This window comes from Odontomachus brunneus, unplaced genomic scaffold, assembly GCF_010583005.1.
Source record: "Odontomachus brunneus isolate Ranch 3 - 2012 unplaced genomic scaffold, Obru_v1 Obru_scaffold_031, whole genome shotgun sequence".
Taxonomy (NCBI): domain Eukaryota; kingdom Metazoa; phylum Arthropoda; class Insecta; order Hymenoptera; family Formicidae; genus Odontomachus; species Odontomachus brunneus.
Window position 1 is genome coordinate 2,169,159 of NW_022639481.1, and position 19,246 is coordinate 2,188,404.

The 19,246-nt window shown below is 39.1% G+C and overlaps 2 protein-coding genes across 8 annotated transcripts in view; one reads left to right on the top strand and one right to left on the bottom strand.

Annotated features, from left to right (window-relative positions):
- LOC116843258 (unconventional myosin-XV) overlaps positions 1-12,379 on the top strand; it is a 37,469-nt gene extending 25,090 nt beyond the window's left edge. For both annotated transcript variants that reach the window (XM_032813531.1, XM_032813532.1), the window contains 7 exons: positions 8,043-8,419; positions 8,914-9,217; positions 9,619-10,199; positions 10,625-10,757; positions 10,840-11,044; positions 11,243-11,379; positions 11,466-12,379. In XM_032813531.1, coding sequence (XP_032669422.1) covers positions 8,043-8,419; positions 8,914-9,217; positions 9,619-10,199; positions 10,625-10,757; positions 10,840-11,044; positions 11,243-11,379; positions 11,466-11,696 — 1,968 coding nt within the window. In that variant the 3' untranslated portion in view covers positions 11,697-12,379. The remainder of the gene's footprint in view (positions 1-8,042; positions 8,420-8,913; positions 9,218-9,618; positions 10,200-10,624; positions 10,758-10,839; positions 11,045-11,242; positions 11,380-11,465) is intronic.
- LOC116843260 lies at positions 12,058-18,353 on the bottom strand. Of its 6 annotated transcripts, none has more exons than XM_032813534.1 (7): positions 18,189-18,353; positions 17,260-17,511; positions 16,579-16,705; positions 16,399-16,496; positions 14,685-14,904; positions 13,991-14,498; positions 12,058-13,390 (listed from the first exon to the last, which is right to left on the bottom strand). In XM_032813534.1, exons 2-7 carry the CDS (start codon positions 17,296-17,298, stop codon positions 13,078-13,080), a joined length of 1,305 nt encoding a protein of 434 aa, XP_032669425.1. In that variant the 5' UTR covers positions 17,299-17,511; positions 18,189-18,353; the 3' UTR covers positions 12,058-13,077. The 6 variants fall into 6 exon arrangements, with proteins under 6 accessions (XP_032669425.1, XP_032669426.1, XP_032669428.1 ...); XM_032813535.1 differs by having other exon boundaries at positions 18,123-18,266; XM_032813537.1 differs by having other exon boundaries at positions 17,260-17,410; positions 18,189-18,263.
- Positions 18,354-19,246: the final 893 nt, after the last annotated feature.

Consider the following 19,246-nt stretch of genomic DNA (forward strand, 5'->3'; position numbering starts at 1 on the left):
AAGTTACGCATGGATTCGCTATACCTTCTATTGGCATTATTATACTTGATTCGAGTAATTATTAATCGAGGTCGTAACACGGTTAATAAGGCACGCACGCAATTTCGAATTCCATTGCGGATTATGTAACAGCAAGAAAAGTGCGTTACATGATCGCGTGTCTGTGTTCCTCGAGTGACAGTAAAAACATGGACAAATGTCCCTTCGCGGCATCTATAGTCTGTGGAATGATGTCAAAGGATCGGAACGGAGGCATGCAATACAATGCCGCGCAGTATGGCTCGTCGTTCGTTCCGAGTGGTCTATCGTAAAAATACGCGATTCACTATTCATGAGAACATTACTTCGCGCGAAGGAATCATCGGTGAAGCGAAAATATCAAATGACGTTAGTCACAGAAAACCGGTTTAATTAGTCGCATAGCTCCACGTCTGTCATATACGTCTTTTAGAAGAAATCCTTGCATTGAAGAAAAGAATACAATACTTTGCTATTTTTTAATACTCTTTGTTCTACCTCTTTCTCAAGATTTTCTTTTAGTATTTTATATTTCATTGTCTTCATATTTTTTACTATTTCTAATTATTTAACTATTTATTTAAGTGGATTTTATTTGACATTCAAAAGTTGAAAATCTGGTGAAAAGGATATTTTTATTACTAGTTTGGTTATATATAGAATTTTTTTATAATCATTCAATAATCATTTATTTTATTCTTTTGCATCTTGTTCGTAGCATAGAGGATAATACAAAAAGGGAAATGAAGTAAGAATTATTTGGATTTCTTTGGAGTGATTCCGAGTTCAAGTAACTCGCATTTACCGTAGGCGGCACCTCCTCGTATTAACACGAACACCGGAAGCGGTTTGAATTGCTAATGCACAACTGCCGGTGTTCATTATCTCTTTCTGCCACGTTGGCCCAAATTCCCTTCATCTTTACGCCCTTCGTCCTTCCGTACTTGAATTTCTAAGAAAAGTATGAAATCTTCAAAATGTTCCGTATAAATTTTTATTTCGTATTACGACGTCGTCCTTTGAAACTTCTTAAGATACTCAACAAACGGCAGGAACTACGGTTATAGAAAGCTTGTTTCGTAATATATTTTCCCGGTTTTATATGCACTACTCTGTACGGTAAACGTTTCTATCCCGTATTAATAGTTCACTTGGTAGAAGCATAAATCTGATAAAAATGCATTCTTGCTTAGTAAAGACACTGTTAGCTTCTTACACATTGTTGCTCAAATGAGGAAGTTACTTCATGCAGAATTAAAGTGGCGATTTTTTCGAGGCAGAGGAATTGATTATAATTGGATATCAAGAATCAACGATAATTATGGTTCCAGCGTAAGATAACGGAAGGAGATAAATGAAAATGTAGCTTCTAATTAAATCTATCGAGATGATATAAAATTCAAAACATTTTTTTATCTTCCTCATGTAAAAAGCATTATTTTATATATGAGAAAATTATTAAGTTAAAAGACAATTTAAAAACTTGAAAGTTTAAGTTGAAAAGTCACAAATTAGTAAAACATTAAAATTCAATATTATTGTTTTATTTTCACCGAGTCGACTTCCAAATTTTTATGACTTCGTTACTTCATGCATTGAATACTCCACATGACATCTCGGTGACTAAAATCGCGAAACAAAAAAGCATAGAAATGGAAAATGTCAGAGAGAGTTTTTCTTGCATTCACTGCCGTTTGACCGGTCTTTCTAAAAGTGGGCAAAAAATTTCTCAAGCAATCTGGATCGCGGAAAATATTTCGTTCCTCGAACCGGTACGAGAAAAATGTTGCTATGTCAAAGCGGGCCGTGGAACGAACCCGATGCGAGAAAGTATCACTGGTGTGAAGACGGAAATCGATTCAAGTTTCTCGGCACCATGAATGGAATGCTCCGAAAATTAAAACTTCTACGAAACAGAAATTGCTTTTACACTAAATTTACGAAAATAAAAGGAGCCATCAACATTTTTTCCACGACTTTCAATGTGTGTAAATAATCAAACTCTAAAATAGTAGAAATTTTATATTTATACGTATACTGAACAATGTATTAAAAGATTAAAGGCAACAGATTTTAAGGGTCCCGCAGGTAACGGATTTTAAGGGTCTCACAGGTAACGAGTTTCTCACAGGAAACGCGTTAGCGGCAGGTGCATCGCCTGTACAGCCGTGTGAACTCCGAAACATGCTTCCGCAGTCTATTAAAAATAAAAAAGAAAAACGAAAAAACTCCAAATTACTATGTCTCCGAACTTTTCCGGCTTTGCTCTTTAATAGACGAGAAATAGACAGGAAAATTGAAATCGTACCGCGCATGATGGGCGTGGGATTGGAGATTTTGCAGACTGCTCTCATCGAGCCGTGAATCACAATAATCTAGTATAATGAGCTATCGCTTCCGACTCTTTCCTCCCCTTTCCGGTTCCGATTTCTATTTCATTGCTGTGCTCGCGACGTCTATTGTCGTCCCGTGGATTCTCTGCCACGTGTATACTACACGTAGGGGCTTGTCAGATTTTTTTCACTAAATTTAGCTTCTACATTATAAATAATTATAAATGATCGAAAACAATTTTTTTCATATATGAAAATATTTCATATATGAATATAAATTTCATTTTTTATATATGAATATAATTAGAACTTAAAAGTACGAATTTGCTTGCAAAAACATCTTATTTTTCGTTCCAATTAAATTTAACGTTTAAACGTGCGGAAAGTTAATTAAGGAGATATTCAATGTTGAATATTAAAGAGCCAAAAGAAATCCAGATAAAAACAGGTCCCATGAATCTGGGACAAGTTGCACATGTGGGCAACTGTTTTCACTTTATCGCTGCATTTTAATTTCGTCCTAATCGACGGAGAACGGAAAGGCTGCCACTCAGAGACAATTGTCGCTTCTATCCGACGACTTTGTTCGCCACCGCGGATGCCTTCCTACTGAAGAAAGAAGACATTCCTGCGGTAACGTTTCTCGACATGCATCTCATTGAACATTCCAGAACGTACGTTCCGATCGAACAAGATCGAGCGGCATGAAGAGCATCCTCTTCTCTTCGGTAAGAGCGGCGCAGCATGGTTTTCCATGCTAGCGTATGCCACGCATACCACGAAGACCCCGATGGTGGGGCCCGACCCAGATATCCGTCTTCTGAAGGCATCAGCTAACAGACTACAGCAGGTAGGGAACGACGGTGGCTATCAGAAGCCTTGCGGCCGCAGCTCTTCAGTTCATCGACTGCCGTCGTGCCGTGCGGTGTAGCCGCAACACTCGCGCTACACCTTCCCTTCCGGTGTACCCTCGAAAACAGCTGTCATTTTATGGGGGAGCTCGTCCATTTAAATTTGTTTGTGGAGCCAAGAGTTCAGTATCGCTGCGAGGAGCACAGTAGCCAACGGAAAGCAGTAATAACGTTGCAGAGACGGAAGCTAAATTTTTCTTGAAGAAGAAACGTCAAACGAAGCAAGAGAAGTCACGGGGAATGTGTCTTTCTATCTATTGAACTTATAATTTCAAAAAATCGAAAAATACTTACGAAGAAAATCGTAAAGTTTGATCCTTTGATTGCAAGCAGTGCATATTTTGGTTAATCTGCTTTTTGCAGTTAATCAAATCAGAAGAAGAGCTTGATAGTTAATCAAATCAGAAGAAGAGCTTGATAGCAAGAAGGTCTTAAAACAAACGTATTTTCTTTTGATTTTTCTAAATGAAATTAATGCTGGGCTTTTTGACAGTTAGAAATCGAAACTTTAGCTTCTACATAAATCCCTGAAAGTGACATACACATACATACGTTTTTGGAGAAGTGTGGATCATTATTGAAGGAAACTTTTAGCGGAGTAGCAAAGTGTGAAATATCATTAGTGGAGAACAATTATGATAATCGTGCTGTTTACAAATTCGTTAAGAAATGCAACTTTACGGGGAAACTTTCGACGTGGCGTCATGCAACCGTATAACTATGCCCAGCAAGGTTAATATAATGATAATGGCGGCTTATCATTAATTTTTAAGGCTCTCCGCCTCGAATGTATAGTTAATCAACAGCCATTATTCTCTCACAGACGAGATCGATATCTGCCTTTCACGCTCCGTGTAAAAACGGCGATGTGTACTACGCAACGATGAACGGAACGCGATGGCGGTTGCACGATCGTTAGCGATCTTGCGCGAGTAAGGTCGGAAGGGTTCGCACTTACGTAAGCAACATCATGATCAATCCCCTGTTATTTTCGCCCTTCCCACGTCGATACGTATCAACGATCGTCGAGACGACGATTGCTCATCGATGAACTTTCGTTTCATCGTCATTTAGCAAAGCAGTATTTCCAGGTAATTAACATTGGAAGTATCTAAATATACGACTGAGATTTAGGAACTGGTAAAAGCAAAAATGTATGCTGGATCGTCATGATCGTGATGATCGGCATGACGTTTCTAAGAAAGCATGAAGGCTTTCTCGCCCGCCGTGATAGGGGAGAGTTTGTTGGTGCGAGGTAATTATAATTAAAAGTGTATTGTTCAGTTGGTCCCACGAGAGTCTTCTTCGTCGTTTCTCACGACGTTCCGCGGAAGGTCCTTCTTCCGTGATCTACATCCTTCGGAAGATCCGAGTGAAATTACAATTGTTCGGAATTAGTAGGTTCTGTCTCGCATACAGATCTTATCAGCTCAATGATACTGACAAGCACACGAAAGCAAGTTACTGCGGATTGTGTCTTACACATAATATTATCAGTAGTAATACTGTGTACGATAGAACATTAAAGTCTCTCCATTGTCAGGAGATATACAGCTTCCAAAGCGAAACGACCTCCACTTTCCTTGGCATTAATACATGCCTTCCATTAAGAGTCCTCAAACATCACTCAATTCTATCGCCATGGAGAGAGAAGTATCCGATACGGAAGGAGTGTTCTCCAGGAGACTCATCAGCAACTGGGCCGAGTTGCCAACGACGTTGAGACGTCGGCAGAAACACCGTCCGGATATTCTGAATCAATTCACTGACTACTCCGAGTCTTCGGAGAACGAGCTGCACAATTTTGAACCGAAGGCCTTCAGCAACGTGCAGCGGATCGTACGTCGTTCTGAGTTTTTGCGCAAATGGGAGACCACCGATCTCATCCGGAAAGACATTTCAGATCTTCGCAAGGATATGCTAAGGGATCGCAAATCAACACCCGAAAATCTCTTTAGTCATTTGGATGACGATTATCGGAAGCACTATGTGAATCAAGACTCAAAATTGGGCTATCGTAAGAAGAGTCACTTCATAAGTAGGCAAGAAGCAAAGAGCTTCTCCGACGAGGACCGCAAGACTAATTCCCCCGACAGCCTCTTGATGAAGTCGTCCGAATCCGAGCTGAGCAGCGACGAGTACGGACACACTGACGATTCTGGGGCATTTTTGGAGCAGGCTTCTCACCTGGATAGGACATCAAAAACGGAGAGGAACAGCTTCATCAAGTTCTTCGCGAAAGACAATTGCAGAAAGAAGAAGAAGGTGGAGCACGATCAGTTGGATGTAAATAAAAATGTCAGGCCGGGATCGGAACTTTCTAGAAAAGAATCCTTTGGCCAGCAGAAGTTTGACTACGAAAATATTCCCAGGATAGACGTGTCCAGGTTGGATCAGAAGTCCTTCTTGAATCCAATCGTGCGAATGAACCAACGCCAACCGACCATCGAGCAGCTCAGAATGGAGGAGGGTTGTGAGTTAAGAAGTCCCAAGAATACGACGGCCTTGAAGAATGCTCGAGAGAAGAAGCTGGTTCAAGAGAAGCAGAAGGATGAGGAACCAAAGGCGAACGATATGATTCAAGAGTTCTACGATGGCGAGCAGATCATCATGCGAGCTAACGGTGAACGCAAGATGGCGAAGATGGAGACCATCACCGAGGAAAATGCGGACGGAAGCAAACTGAGCGTCCGAGAAATCCTGAAGAGGTTTGAGGAGCTCAGGACGCAAAACGAGATCCAGGCTGAGGAGAAGACGAACGATAAGACGCTAAATACCATACAGGAGACCTTGAAGAAGCTAGACGAGAAAGTTAAGAGCTACCAGGTCATGATACTAACTGTCACGTCTATTATTATTATTATTATTACTATTATTATCGGTAAATGTATGAATCTCAGCATTTTTAAGATTCAGAGCTGAGATAATCAAATAGACGGCGCTAATAGAGTTGAAATAAGAGTAATCAAATAGATGGCGCTAAATAGACCGCGAATGTCTCGTACCATGATTAATAAACCGGATACTGAGATAGTCAGAAATGAGAAGCCTTAAAGAAGGCTAATAATATAATTTCCTGAATTTTTACTACTGCAAACTAGCTGTACAGTACTTGATCGCTAGTTGCCGAGGAAATTAGAAATTCGAATTTCTAACAGACTTCTTGCACACAAAGATATTTTTTGAATTTACATATTATTTGTTCGTAAAATGGAACACACAACTTACCACTTATATAAAACTTTTAATTTTTCATTGTTAAGAATTTAAAGGCTTACATAAGTGTTAAATTATTCATCGACTCGACCGCTAAGTTAAAAGCAAAACAATTTCTGTTTCTTAATATAGCTTCATGTATACAGCTCGTTTTCGCAATGTTCGTCGTTCATCTGTTCGTGTCTCTTCACACCCAACTCTATCTATTCACACAATTCACACTGCTTTACATTACAATTTACTTCTGCACAGTCTTCTTTACGTCACACCTCGATAATAGCTGCGGAAATCATTAGACCGTTGCGCTTGTTATCAATATGGCTGCGTGGACGCACAGCAACCGCATACACATCTTACGTCGCGTCTCGATGCATTAACGATTATGTGGGTCAGGGTCGACATCTGCTTATCCTGCTCGCTCGCGCACATTCTGGTCTCCTCGGCCGATTCTAAGGTATCGGCACACTCGTCGCTTCGCGACGTAAACGCGACTTATCTAACGGAATGACGATTGGTTCTTTCATAAGGTGGAAGTAGGGTGAAATTAAGTAATTGTCGAATTCCGCGTAGTCATTTATTTCCTTGCGAAGAACAGCACTTCGATCATGAAACACTGGTACATTTTAAGTGCACAGCATTTCATTTGAAGTTCATCATGATGAAGGTGTTAGATGTGCAAAAGGAGAATATAGATAATTATTTAAAAGCAAATCTATTAACGAGCATAATCAACTTTTCTTATCTGCGAGGCAGAAGGAATTCTGCGCAGTATACGAAGCCGCAGGTTGCCAACTAGATCGACTAGTATATCGATCCTATTAATAACTGCAGGATGTAATTACCTACTTTTATCAAAAATCCTCGTGATCGCTAAAAAGAGATAGGAGTGTCCTATCGGGAAAACAAGACACTCCTGTTCCCACTTTTCTCGTCGAGATATTGATATCCGGCTGCCATGACGGCAGGAGAACTCGAGAAATCGCGCGTAGCGCGGAAGCCACCACTAATTTACGTGATACGCACTTTTCTCCTTTTCGTTTTTTGCCGCTAAAGCTGAAAAAAAAGCTTCAACACCCGATGGTCTTATTGTGCCGCATTCCTGTGCTAAGTTGCGATGCCTCGGCAGGCGGGGGAAAACCCGTTTTCTCGCGTGCTAAGATCGATCCGTCGGCGCCGCGCGATAGCGTCGGGGAAAAGGAGGAAATGCAAGCAACACACGGAAATAGAGAAACAGAGAAACCGCGCGGAAAATAGATTCGCCTACTAGCTTATGAAGACCACTTATCATGATACTCGCGCAGCTCGAGCCATATATACAGAAGGGTGAATTGCACTTCTATAGATTTCTCAAAAGAAATCATAATAAGCTTCTGTAATTTTAAATAAGTCAAATCATTTCTATTATAATTTATTGTCAACATTAAATATATATATATATATACATGTATTTTTTGCATAATACAAATTTAAAAGATACTGATATCTACCTATTATTAAGGGAATTAATTGATGAAATTTTTTCAAAATTAATGTCGTTAATGTGAATTATCTGTTTGACTTGCAGATCGATCAGAAGCCGCTCCAGAAAATTAACCATCACGAAAATCACGTGTCCCAAATCACGAAAAGCATTCAGTCGCAGGCGAATCACGCCTCCGCGAATCACATACAGCCTCACAACCATTCTAATCACATAATTTCCGAGCACGAGAACCACGTGCCGCTTGGTCGCGTGCCCAACCATGTGTCAGCTGTCAATCAGGCAAACCATCAGAAAAACCAGCAAAACCAGCGACTCAGCCCGAGCCAGGAATGGCGGCAGCAGGATGACAATGTCAGACTCCAGGAGGACAGCATTTACGAGACCGGAACGGTGGTCAACGATGGCAAACACTCCCTGTTGCAGTATGCCATGCTGAACTTCCGTCAAAGCACGGAAAAGTAAGTCAATATGTCCAAAATAATAATATAGGGTCTCTCCCGAAATAATAATAGTGCTCTTCTTTATGAAACAATGTTTAGGCAAAAGAAATATTTAGATAAATTAAAATCACATCATTTTTACCAAATCTTGCTTATAAGATATTCAAACGTATCATTCGGAATATGTAGTTGAGAAAATATATATATTAAAGTTCTCTAAAGTGTTTAGTTTAAATGAGGTCGTTCCTTTCTAAAACCCGGTTGGTATCAGGAGTACGAACTTGTCGATTACATGAAAATTAATGCGAAGTAACTATTGGAGCTGTTACGCAAGCAAGTCGTGTTGGAAAAGCATAACGTAGACGTGATACCGATCGGTCGTGTGTGCGTACCGTGGTATCCTTTTCCTCCATCGTTCCTCGCTTCGTATTCACGTGGAGAACGACAGTCTACTTGTCACTCGCGATGCAGGTGAACGGAAAGATTAACGGACGTTTTTGTACATACGACAGGTTCGAGATGTTAAAGACTGCGGACGGGTCAATCAGCGGCTCTCTTAAAGTAATCGAGTCGTTGAAGAGCAAGAAGAAGAATAAGAAAGGCAAAGGCCAACAAGATGGCACCGAATGGACCTGGAAGGAACAGGTGGACCTTGTCAAGTATTCCACCGTCCCCATCGAGCAGAGTCTACTCAGGTTGGACGCGGATCTGAGCGCCTTAGCTGTGGAATGCTTCTTGTGCCTGATGAGATACATGGGAGACCAGCCATTACCGCCTGAAACCAGTGAAGTCAAATGTGTCTACACTATTCTCATGGTAAGACCGTGTTATGAAGGAAACAAAAAACACACATTTCCGACTTTATCGTCTTGTTCTTGAAAAGAAAACGCTTGATAAGATAAAATGCTCTGCCAGTTTTTAACACGCATTTTATCAAATATTAATATGCATGGAGACTAAAAAATATAATAAATAATAAATAATAATTAATACATCCCTATATACTATAACACTTGACAAAATCCATGCAAGAGTATCGAAAACTGGCATAGTGGATGTTTCACCTTACTTGATGTTTTATCTTTTTCTATATATCCTCAATTATGTGATTCCGTTGCTATTGTAAGACAGTTGCTTGCCATTCTTCCGCTTCACGCTCTTAACGGAGATCAGCGTCCCGATATATTCTATAAAACCGTATCTTCGCGTATCCGCAGCACTGTCACAAGTACGAGCAGCTGCGCGACGAGGTGTACTGCCAATTGATGAAGCAGACTACCAATAACAAGAGCCCGAATCCAGAGAGCTGCCAGCGGGGCTGGCGGATCTTCAGCATCGTCGCAGCTTATTTCACATGCAGCGAGGGCCTGAGGCCTTATCTGACCAAATACTTAGAGACAGCAGCGTACGACAAACGTCGCGCATATCACGGCACCGCGACCGTCTGTCTGCAGAACCTCAGGAAGACTGTCAAATACGGCGGACGTAAGAATGTGCCCAGCGTCGAGGAGATCATGGCGATCAGCGCGGGCAGGAACGCGAAAAGACAAATTTATCGGCTACCTGGCGGTACCGAAAGAGTCATTAATACGAAATGCACGACCGTCGTGCAGGACGTTATTGAGGAGATGTGCAACGTCATCTCTGTGAGAAATCCCCACGAGATGGATGAGTTCTCATTATACTGCATCGTCGATGGTGACGCGTTCACCATGCCGTTAGCCAGAGACGAGTACGTCTTGGACGTGACCACGGAACTTCACAAAAATCACCAAGTGTTCTATTTAATATTTTGCAGGTACAGTTACAGTAGTCCCCATCGCTGTAAGCTTCAAACTGTTACATATACCCCTTCAAATTTTAAGCAGATATCTTTTATGTAGGTAGTATAAAAATTCTAAGTAGATATGCATAAAATTCTCTCATGAAAACTCTTTTCTTACATCTACATGAAACTCTTTATCTTTACCAAGTAACAAAATTACTACAGTAGAGAGGACTACAGCTAAAAGTGCTATGGTTAGTTGAATGACAATTGAGTACACACGTTTTAATAGTTACATTTTATTTCAAACTTACTTTCAGTTTGTTAATTAGCCCTGGACTTCCCTAGAAATGAATTTAATATGACTGTCGGTATAATATTCGAGGGCGCGGAATTATAAGCTTATATAACGTCCCGGAAATTATGACGTTCCTACAGAAGTCGTTTTTCTTTTTTAGATCTGTCTGGTATTATCCTTTGCGACTGGATGCAGCGTTGTACATAGAAGTTGTATTCAACCAAATTGCTCCCGATTATTTAGAAGGACTTCTACTAGTCCTACCTGGAGAACACTTACCTCAGGAAGTAATCGTAAGTACTAACATCTGCCTAAGAGAGTTTCACTGAAGAGACAAATGATAAATGATCGATTAATGTCGAGCGTACCTTGCAGTATGACATGGCGCAAATCGCGGCCTTACTGCATAGAGCAGCTGACATGACACACGAGCCTGCGACGAAGGAGATTAAATACTTATTGCCAAAACCAGCGCTTAGTTTGAGAGAACCCAGGCCACAACAATGGTCTAATATGGTTCAGCAAGCTTGGAGTAACGTTCAACATTCCTCGGCGGCCGTTTGCAAGGCGCAGGTGCTCGGTGAGTTCAACAATGTCTCGAGTCGATGTTACGTTTCGCCGAAAGATTTTTATCTCACTGAATCAGCTTTTGACTTTATTATAACTTATTATCCTTATACTTTAACTTATTATTCTTATACTTTTAACAAACTTTATGAAAATTTTAGGGAACTTATACAGCAAATATACTGACAACCTTTTCTTCTTTTTTGTTTAGAAATATTATCCAAGTGGCCACTTTTCGGCTCGAGTTTCTTTGCAGTAAAGAGGGTACCCGAAGGCAAAGAGAAGGGTGCCGATCATATTCTGGCTCTCAATCGACATGGAGTGCACTTCATTGATCTTATAACACATGTAAGTAGTTCGAAGAATGTTTTAACACTTCCTTGTATCCAATTATACACATATTAACGCCACTAACATAAATGTTCCAATTCCAGGAAACATTATACCATTACCCCTATTCCGAGGTAATCTCTACTAGAAAAGTTAAGTCGGAGGAGGGCACGCTTTATCTCGATATGAAGTGCGGTAATCTGATGCAGCAGCGTATCACGAGATTGCAGACGGAGCAGGCTCACGAAATCTCCCGACTGATCAGGCAGTATATAACTATGGAACAAAGAACGTCTAACGCTCAAGGTGCCGGTATCGGTCTCGGCATGAGATAAGCTTCTTCGTTACGCAACATCCTTCCTTCACGACCGATATCTGGCTCGAGTGAATAAAATCGCAGAGCCATAACTAGATTAAGACCATCGGCCGTTAATGTTAACGAAAAGACATTGTGGAATCAATAGTTTACATTACGTACCGGCCTTAACGTGACTGTGTAGAAGGTCTACCAACCTTAATGTCTATACTGCATATGGTATTGCATAAAGTATCTTACCAAGTAGAATAATGTCCACTTCAGCACGCCGTTGTGGTACTGCTAATCTGTTGTCAAGGATATTAGTAGGATTCGTTGGAAGGAAGGATTGTGGAGAAACGAATGCTCAAGTATCTAAGCCGTCCATATTGATCATGATGTAAAACGATGGACTTGTATAGCATTTATTTATATTACAGTTTTTTCATAAAAACACACACACACACAAACAAACAAACAAACAAACACAAACGTCTGAACAAGTGAACAGAGATTACATCCATCGTGGCGGTGTGACGCTAATATTAATACATGTCTGATGAGTGTTAAGCAGAAGACTAACCACACGTAGCGATTATATGTTATCTCTCTCATCAGAGAATTATTAATAATAATTGTACGTATGCATATAGAAGTACGATGTGAATGAAGATTTTAACTTTATATTGAAATTTGTACGTGTAAAAAAAGATGTTTTTATTATATTCTGACTTATACTCCTCGTTGACTCCCGACTATCACAGGTCTGCAAAATAATATTTTCAAAAGCATCGAGTATACGAATTAATGATATGTGCAAAGATGACGGAAAAATGTTTATTTAATGTCGAGATTATTGCAGTCCTGTGATAGCTATCCTTATAATATATTTTACAACTATTGTCTGCATATAAGTGTTAACTGTGGCACATTGCACATGTACTTAATAGGTAGAACAAATTCTGATTTTATTTTTCCCGATATAGATATCTGATTTTTATTCTGAAACATAAAAAGCTTCATGCCTTTCCTTGGTGAAATGTATTTTTAAACGTCAATCAATTTTGTTCTTAACTGATAAATTTCCATATGTAATAGTATTATCAAATATTAGACAATACGACAATTCTCATGTCATCCTAATCACTTTAATCTCATTTTATAGTTAAAAAACTTGTAAAAAATTTCGATAAACGTTATGTATAGGTAGCAAAGAGTAAGTGCTATAAAAATAAATGTAGATTTTCGACGAGTTTCAGTTAATTATCAGTTAATTGTCTTACGTAAAGACTGAACTAAACGTTTAGTTTCAATTAATTATCTTATGTGAAAATATACTTCCACTAAACTGGCAGATTTCCAATAAGCTTACGGTCACGAATAATAAATGCAACCAAGAGTTCTCGTTAGTCATGAAAGAGTCAAATTCTACTGTGATCAGGACTTGCTCGCGACTTGGCATCCTGTGGCCAATTACTTGCTGTGTGCCGGACATATCCCGGTTCGTTCGCCGAAGACGGTATCCTCGCAGTTTGCGTCCCGGTGGTTTTCAACACGCCGAAACATTCCTCCAGCATTTCAATCTCATCCTTGGATCTTTCCTGTCCTCTGTAGGACCTGTACTCCTTAGGCGGAGCGGGCACGTTGAAAAATGCGTCGCGATGACTCTTCAAGATCCCAGATGAACCGCGCATCCTGACCGGTACGTTGTCGTACTGGCTGTTGTCCGAATATCTGCTCGCGTTCAAACGATATTATATTTATAGAGTCGGTACTATACATGCATCGAGCATTTTAATCGTTAATTACGTCAGAAGCGAAAAATTTATGCAAGCAATTTTTATCAACTTATGCCTACCTAAATGAATCTTCATTTTTACATACCTTGATAGAAAGGGAAATAATCAGTGCTTTTTTAGTTTCTGATTTCTCAAGATAAATATTACACGGATTGTGTGTGTAAACATTTACTTCGATAAATATAATATATATATATTTTTTTAATCGGGAGGATAGGAAGAAATATCGAAGGATTCTAAATTTAGTTCTTGTAATTGTAAAGATTTATAATTCAAATTTTGTAATTTATTATAACTCGAGAAATTTTTTTTTATTAATTCTATTTGATTTTTTTTAATTAGTTTTCTCGATGATCATTAAAATAATTGCGGTAATCATTTGGATATTTTGGATAGAAGATTCTCTTGCTTCTTATATCATAATCTGAAACAAATGACACACGCAATGTGTGTGAATGTGTGTGCTGATGTTTAAATGGAATTTCCGAGCCAAGGATGTGACGGGGTCCAATTCAACCTGGACTCAACAAATCACCTGTAATTGTCCAGCGCCTCCTCGATATCTCGCTCAACTTTCATAATCTTCACACTTGGATTGATGATTTTCGCGAAGGTCGAATCTCTTTTCTCGAATTCCATCGGAAACCGTGGCGTGTCGATTTCGTCGATTGGTCGCTGATAGACGTCCTGACTTCTGTACATGATCCTGGACTCCTCACTTTTGCGGTCAGGATCGTATCGGGTCTTAATCTCGCGGTATCTCTGTGAGTCACGCAAAGCTCGGCCGTTCTCGAAGTTCTGTGCGTCTTCTCTTGGATCCTGATCGCCACGAGATACTCGACTGTCTCGATCATCACGAGAGTCCGGCGAACGATTCTCAGATGGGCTTTGCTGGGACTTCGCACGATCGAAGCGACGATCGTCTGTCTTTTCGAAAGCGTCGTTCAGGCGACCGTCTTCGTCGTCCGGAAGTTTTACGACGGTTTGTTTTGACTTCGGCTTCGTGTCTTTCTCGGTAGTCACTATTGGCACTACTCGCTTTCCTGTAATATACCGAAACATGTCACAATTTAGAAAAATAAATAGAATTAATGAACTATTTATTTTAGTATAATAGATGGAGCAAATTTTGCAATAAAATTTCTTTACAGTATTTAAATAATGTATCTTTATTTTTTTGCAGTTTCTGGATGAAATGTGTAAAATAAAGAAATACTCGTTTACCGTACCTAAATCTTTTTCGATGATTCGCGCCTCGTCCTGCTTGTCCTTTTTGCTAGGTGGGCTCATCAGCAAATCTCCGATGAAGACCAATGCTGTGATTAAGCAGAGCGCTCCCAAAACCGCCGCATTGTCGACCAAGTCGTCGGGAACGCTATCGATAGACGCCAGAGACAAGGCGCCTACTATCCCGAAGAGAATCACACCCAGCCCGAGCAGAAAGAATTCCTGAATTTTAATCAGCCTCGATAATAACTACACCCGTTACACTTGTGTGAACTTAATGACGATGTGTTCTACTTATACTATACATAGCCGATCGATTATCCTATTACACAACCTAGAAACCTATTACACAAGATCTTTAGATGAAACGAGTCCTTGTAGCGACAATCAGCGCGAAATATAAGTGACTATTGTCAGTGTCGCAATTAAAAAATTATTTAGGCTCCTATAGTTTCTTCATGTTTGTAAAGTGTCAATATCTTAAATTAAAAAAATATATTATATATTTTTCATGTATTCATAATGAAATTATTTCCCTAAGAGAAGACAAAATAGCTTGTGTGTAAGAAAGCAAATTTAATTCGTCTTCTATCCAACTTAGGAATTTTAAAAGATATTGCGTTCTTGTGACCACATCATCGTTGCTATCTGTCTATAATAATCTTACGCGGATAAATACTTTATCAGAAACACTGACGCAGAAACGGAAGAAACTTGTGCACTCCTGCAATTTATATGACATCGGCTTAGCCCCGGTTATGAGTCATTAAATGGCTTACATTACGTGTCTCGATTGACCAAGGATGCGATTACGTGCACGACGGAGCTCGGCATCGTGAATATTCTTATCCTTGGCCCCTCAATGACATCTTCGCGTCGTGATTTTCTCACGCTGCCGCCATCACGTCAAGATTTACACGGTATATTTTTACTCGCGACAGCGCGAATGTCTCGGAGTATCTCGCGACTAGCCTCGGAATAAATTGAAAGTGCCTGGGAAGGATCTCGATGTATCGAAACAAATCCAACTCTCGCCATCTTATTGCTCTTATGTGGGAACTGCGGTATACATTTTACGATGGAAAAGTCGTTGCCGTCAAGATGATCTCGTATAACCACCCATGTGTGTGCATGTGTGTATGTGTGTGTGTTAACATAAAATAAAATTCACATAAAATTTATAATGAAGAAGAAAACAAAGTCTTTTCACTTCTCTATGATGTTTTTCCAAACATCACACACGAAATGTTTATACATGTGAGAGTTTTATTCTTCTAGAAAAAATTGAATCAATAAATAAAACCAAGATGGCGATTGTGGACCATGCGAGAAAGTATATGTCGAAGAGATAGCGAGTTGTGATAACGAGTCTGATGTTGTAAGAACAATAACATTCGGCGGTAAACATACACGCTTAGTTCAGAGAGTGTTTGTCTTTGCAAGAAGCTGATATTGACGTAGCATCTACATAGTTAAAGGCAAAAGCAACTTTACTCCAAATTGAGAGTGAAACTGCTCTATAAAGTATGTGCTGATAATATGTGCGAATTCATTTTCAAATCTCCCGAAATAACTTTGCAGAATAATTTTAATTAATTGCCATTACACTGTCGCGTCGTTACCACGCTATCACAGCTACGGCTAGTGTATTGACGGTATTACGAAACTCAGACCTACGACGTATTTCTTTTTGCATGAGAAAAAGAAAGCAATTACCGTCTTTCGACCTCGAAGTTCCCCGGTGGCCGCGGCGATCAACAGTCCCGTCGTTATTATGATATATCCGCCGCAGGTCGCTGTTGCAAGAGCAGCACCTAAATACACGGAAATCAGGAAATGAATTGTATGAATCGTGCTTCTTGGTACAGCGAGGACTCGTCCATGAATCACAAGTACCTATACTGCCCCATGTCACGTTGTTCAACAGCGACCACTCCCTGCTACGATTCCTCAGATAATGGAACACCCTTCGACTCTCATCATCCGTCACCCTGAGCGCCACGACGCAAGCAACGCATAAAAGCTGCAATGTGTTTTGCTTAATTATCTAATTATCAACTTCATAAGCGACTTAACCAAGTTATAACTACCATCATAGCCGTACCTGATATTATTTTAGTGATATATTCGTTATTATTTGATAATAATTTAATGTAATATTACTTGGTAATAGTATTTGATATATATAAATATGGAAAATTTTATGTGTTAAATAATGCCTCTTTGTGTTACGAATTACATTACATACATCATGCATCTATCATTTTACTACTATTATTATTCCAAGTCGTTGAATCTATAACTCTTCATGAATTGATAAACAATAAAAGTAGGCTAAAATGTTTGAAGACAAAACCATGACAGAGAATCACTCTCAGAATCATTAGAATTATATTAATTTTACTTCTTAGACAATGCCAATTATAAATAAAAAGTCTCAGAGTTTCAATCATATGGCATATATATATTAACCTTTTAACTAATCTTAACACGTTAGATTCCTATAATATGTAACTTTTAATAGCAGAATAAACAATGAAAGAATAGAATTTAATAAAATAAAATTTGCTCACATACCACTTCGATTATTCGGATGAATACTTTGCGATTCCACATGATGCGCCAAACAAGGAGGCAATGCCGAGTGAACAACTACAGGAACGAGGAACAAACTGCTGTTTGCGCAAATGTACTCTCTTTTCGGCGAAACATTACGTGAATTCTCAGGCTATTAACAAACTGTTTTCAGTTGCTTTTGAAACGCTACTCCTCGCATTGGTAACTAGTTTTGTCACGTAATGAGGGCACGAAGTACTTCTACTCTAAAGACTAAAAATCATAGTCATATTTCAGTCCAAATGGTGTAGGTGAAAGTTTTTATCTGAAGTTCTTTTGTGTGACAGAGAAATGTAGAACGGTCTCGAAACTTTAAAAAACTTCTGCGCAACATGAAATATATTCTCCCGAAAGTTAATATTAATATACACATTTTCATCAACTTAATTATGTTTACAAAAATGTATAGTGTATATTTACAATATCATTAGTTTGAAAATACTTATGGAAATCAATATTTTTCATTAAGGAGACTATCTATCTAATTACATATTTTTCACATATTAATTTTTTGCTCGTAACGATTTTTTCTTAAAAATACATTTAATTAAAGTATCAATTCATGCAAGTAACATTTTTTCTTAGCGCGAAAAAAAAATTAAATAAAATTGATTAAAATAAATTAAATTGTTTTCTCGATATAGTTAATATTTAATTATATATATATATATATATATATATATATATATATATATATATATATACAATTACTTGAAAACAAAAAATACACAATTATTTGAAAAATACAAACGCGAAAGTTACTTTTATTTTCTCGAAATTGTGTATAAATGACTGTATATAGAAGATTTCTTGAAACAACTAACTTTACGTCGCTTTGAACAACTCACTATCACCGAACACTTTTACTTGGTAATGGGAACTGTTATCACCTGCAGTATTCAACGACGAAACGAAATCGTAGAACGGAGCTTCGCGTCACGACGCGCTTGGACGACGACTGAGAAGATATAACGAAGGTGGAGTTGCTAAAGTTGAGGCACCGTGTGCACGTAATAAGGACTGTCTGCATGCGACTGACAGGTAACAATGCTATTATCACACGGTGCAATGGCGCAGGACGGTGCGAATCCGCGAATTTATGTCACGGAGAAGCTCATTGCACTCTTGGTACCTTGAACCCGTTCGCAACACGTTAAATCCTGTCGCTGTCTCTAATTTCTTGGTGCTTCATACTTTCCATTTTACTTTTTTCCAGTGCAGAGATATTTTTGTCTTTGGTAACTTTTAATTGCAATTTCTATTGCAATTTAATTACAGTTAAACTAATTATGGAAATTATACTCTTTTTGAAACAATATTTTCTCTCAAGTGGAAAGCCATTTCTTGTGCGTAGATCGCGGCATTAAGGTCTCTACACATTTTTTTTTATAAAATGAGGAAAATGCTTTATGCACATCCCGGGAGAGGGCGATGCCCCGAGATAGTGTGAGACTCTCCTCTTTATCCTCCTGTTTATTCACTAAAAACCTCATTTTTTTTCTCCCGCTGCACTTCCGCTGCACCCTTAGCAGCAACATGGGCATTGTTTTGGGTATCGCTAGTGTTGTCGCGCGAAGTGCTCCTTGTTAGGTCTCCACACATGAAATTAAATCATTTTTGTATCATTTTCATATTTGTATCATTTTCCATTAAAGCACTTTAGAGTTTTTCTAGATAACAAACAATACATTATATGAGAAGAGTTTCAGAGAGAGGATATTTTGTGAATTTTAAGCATTCGAGTCGGTGCTTTGAAAACGCGAGTGTAACGCACGTGTGGGCAATTGATATATCGCGACCGCGAGGACAATGCATGATCGGATCGATTGTTTGACGCCGCGATAAGCTATGAGTTCCGCTTCGATGGAGAACAAATGACAATCGTGCCGACACCGCGGCGGCTCGCTCGTCCTGGAAACCGAAGAGGAAGGAATATATCGCTCTCAGA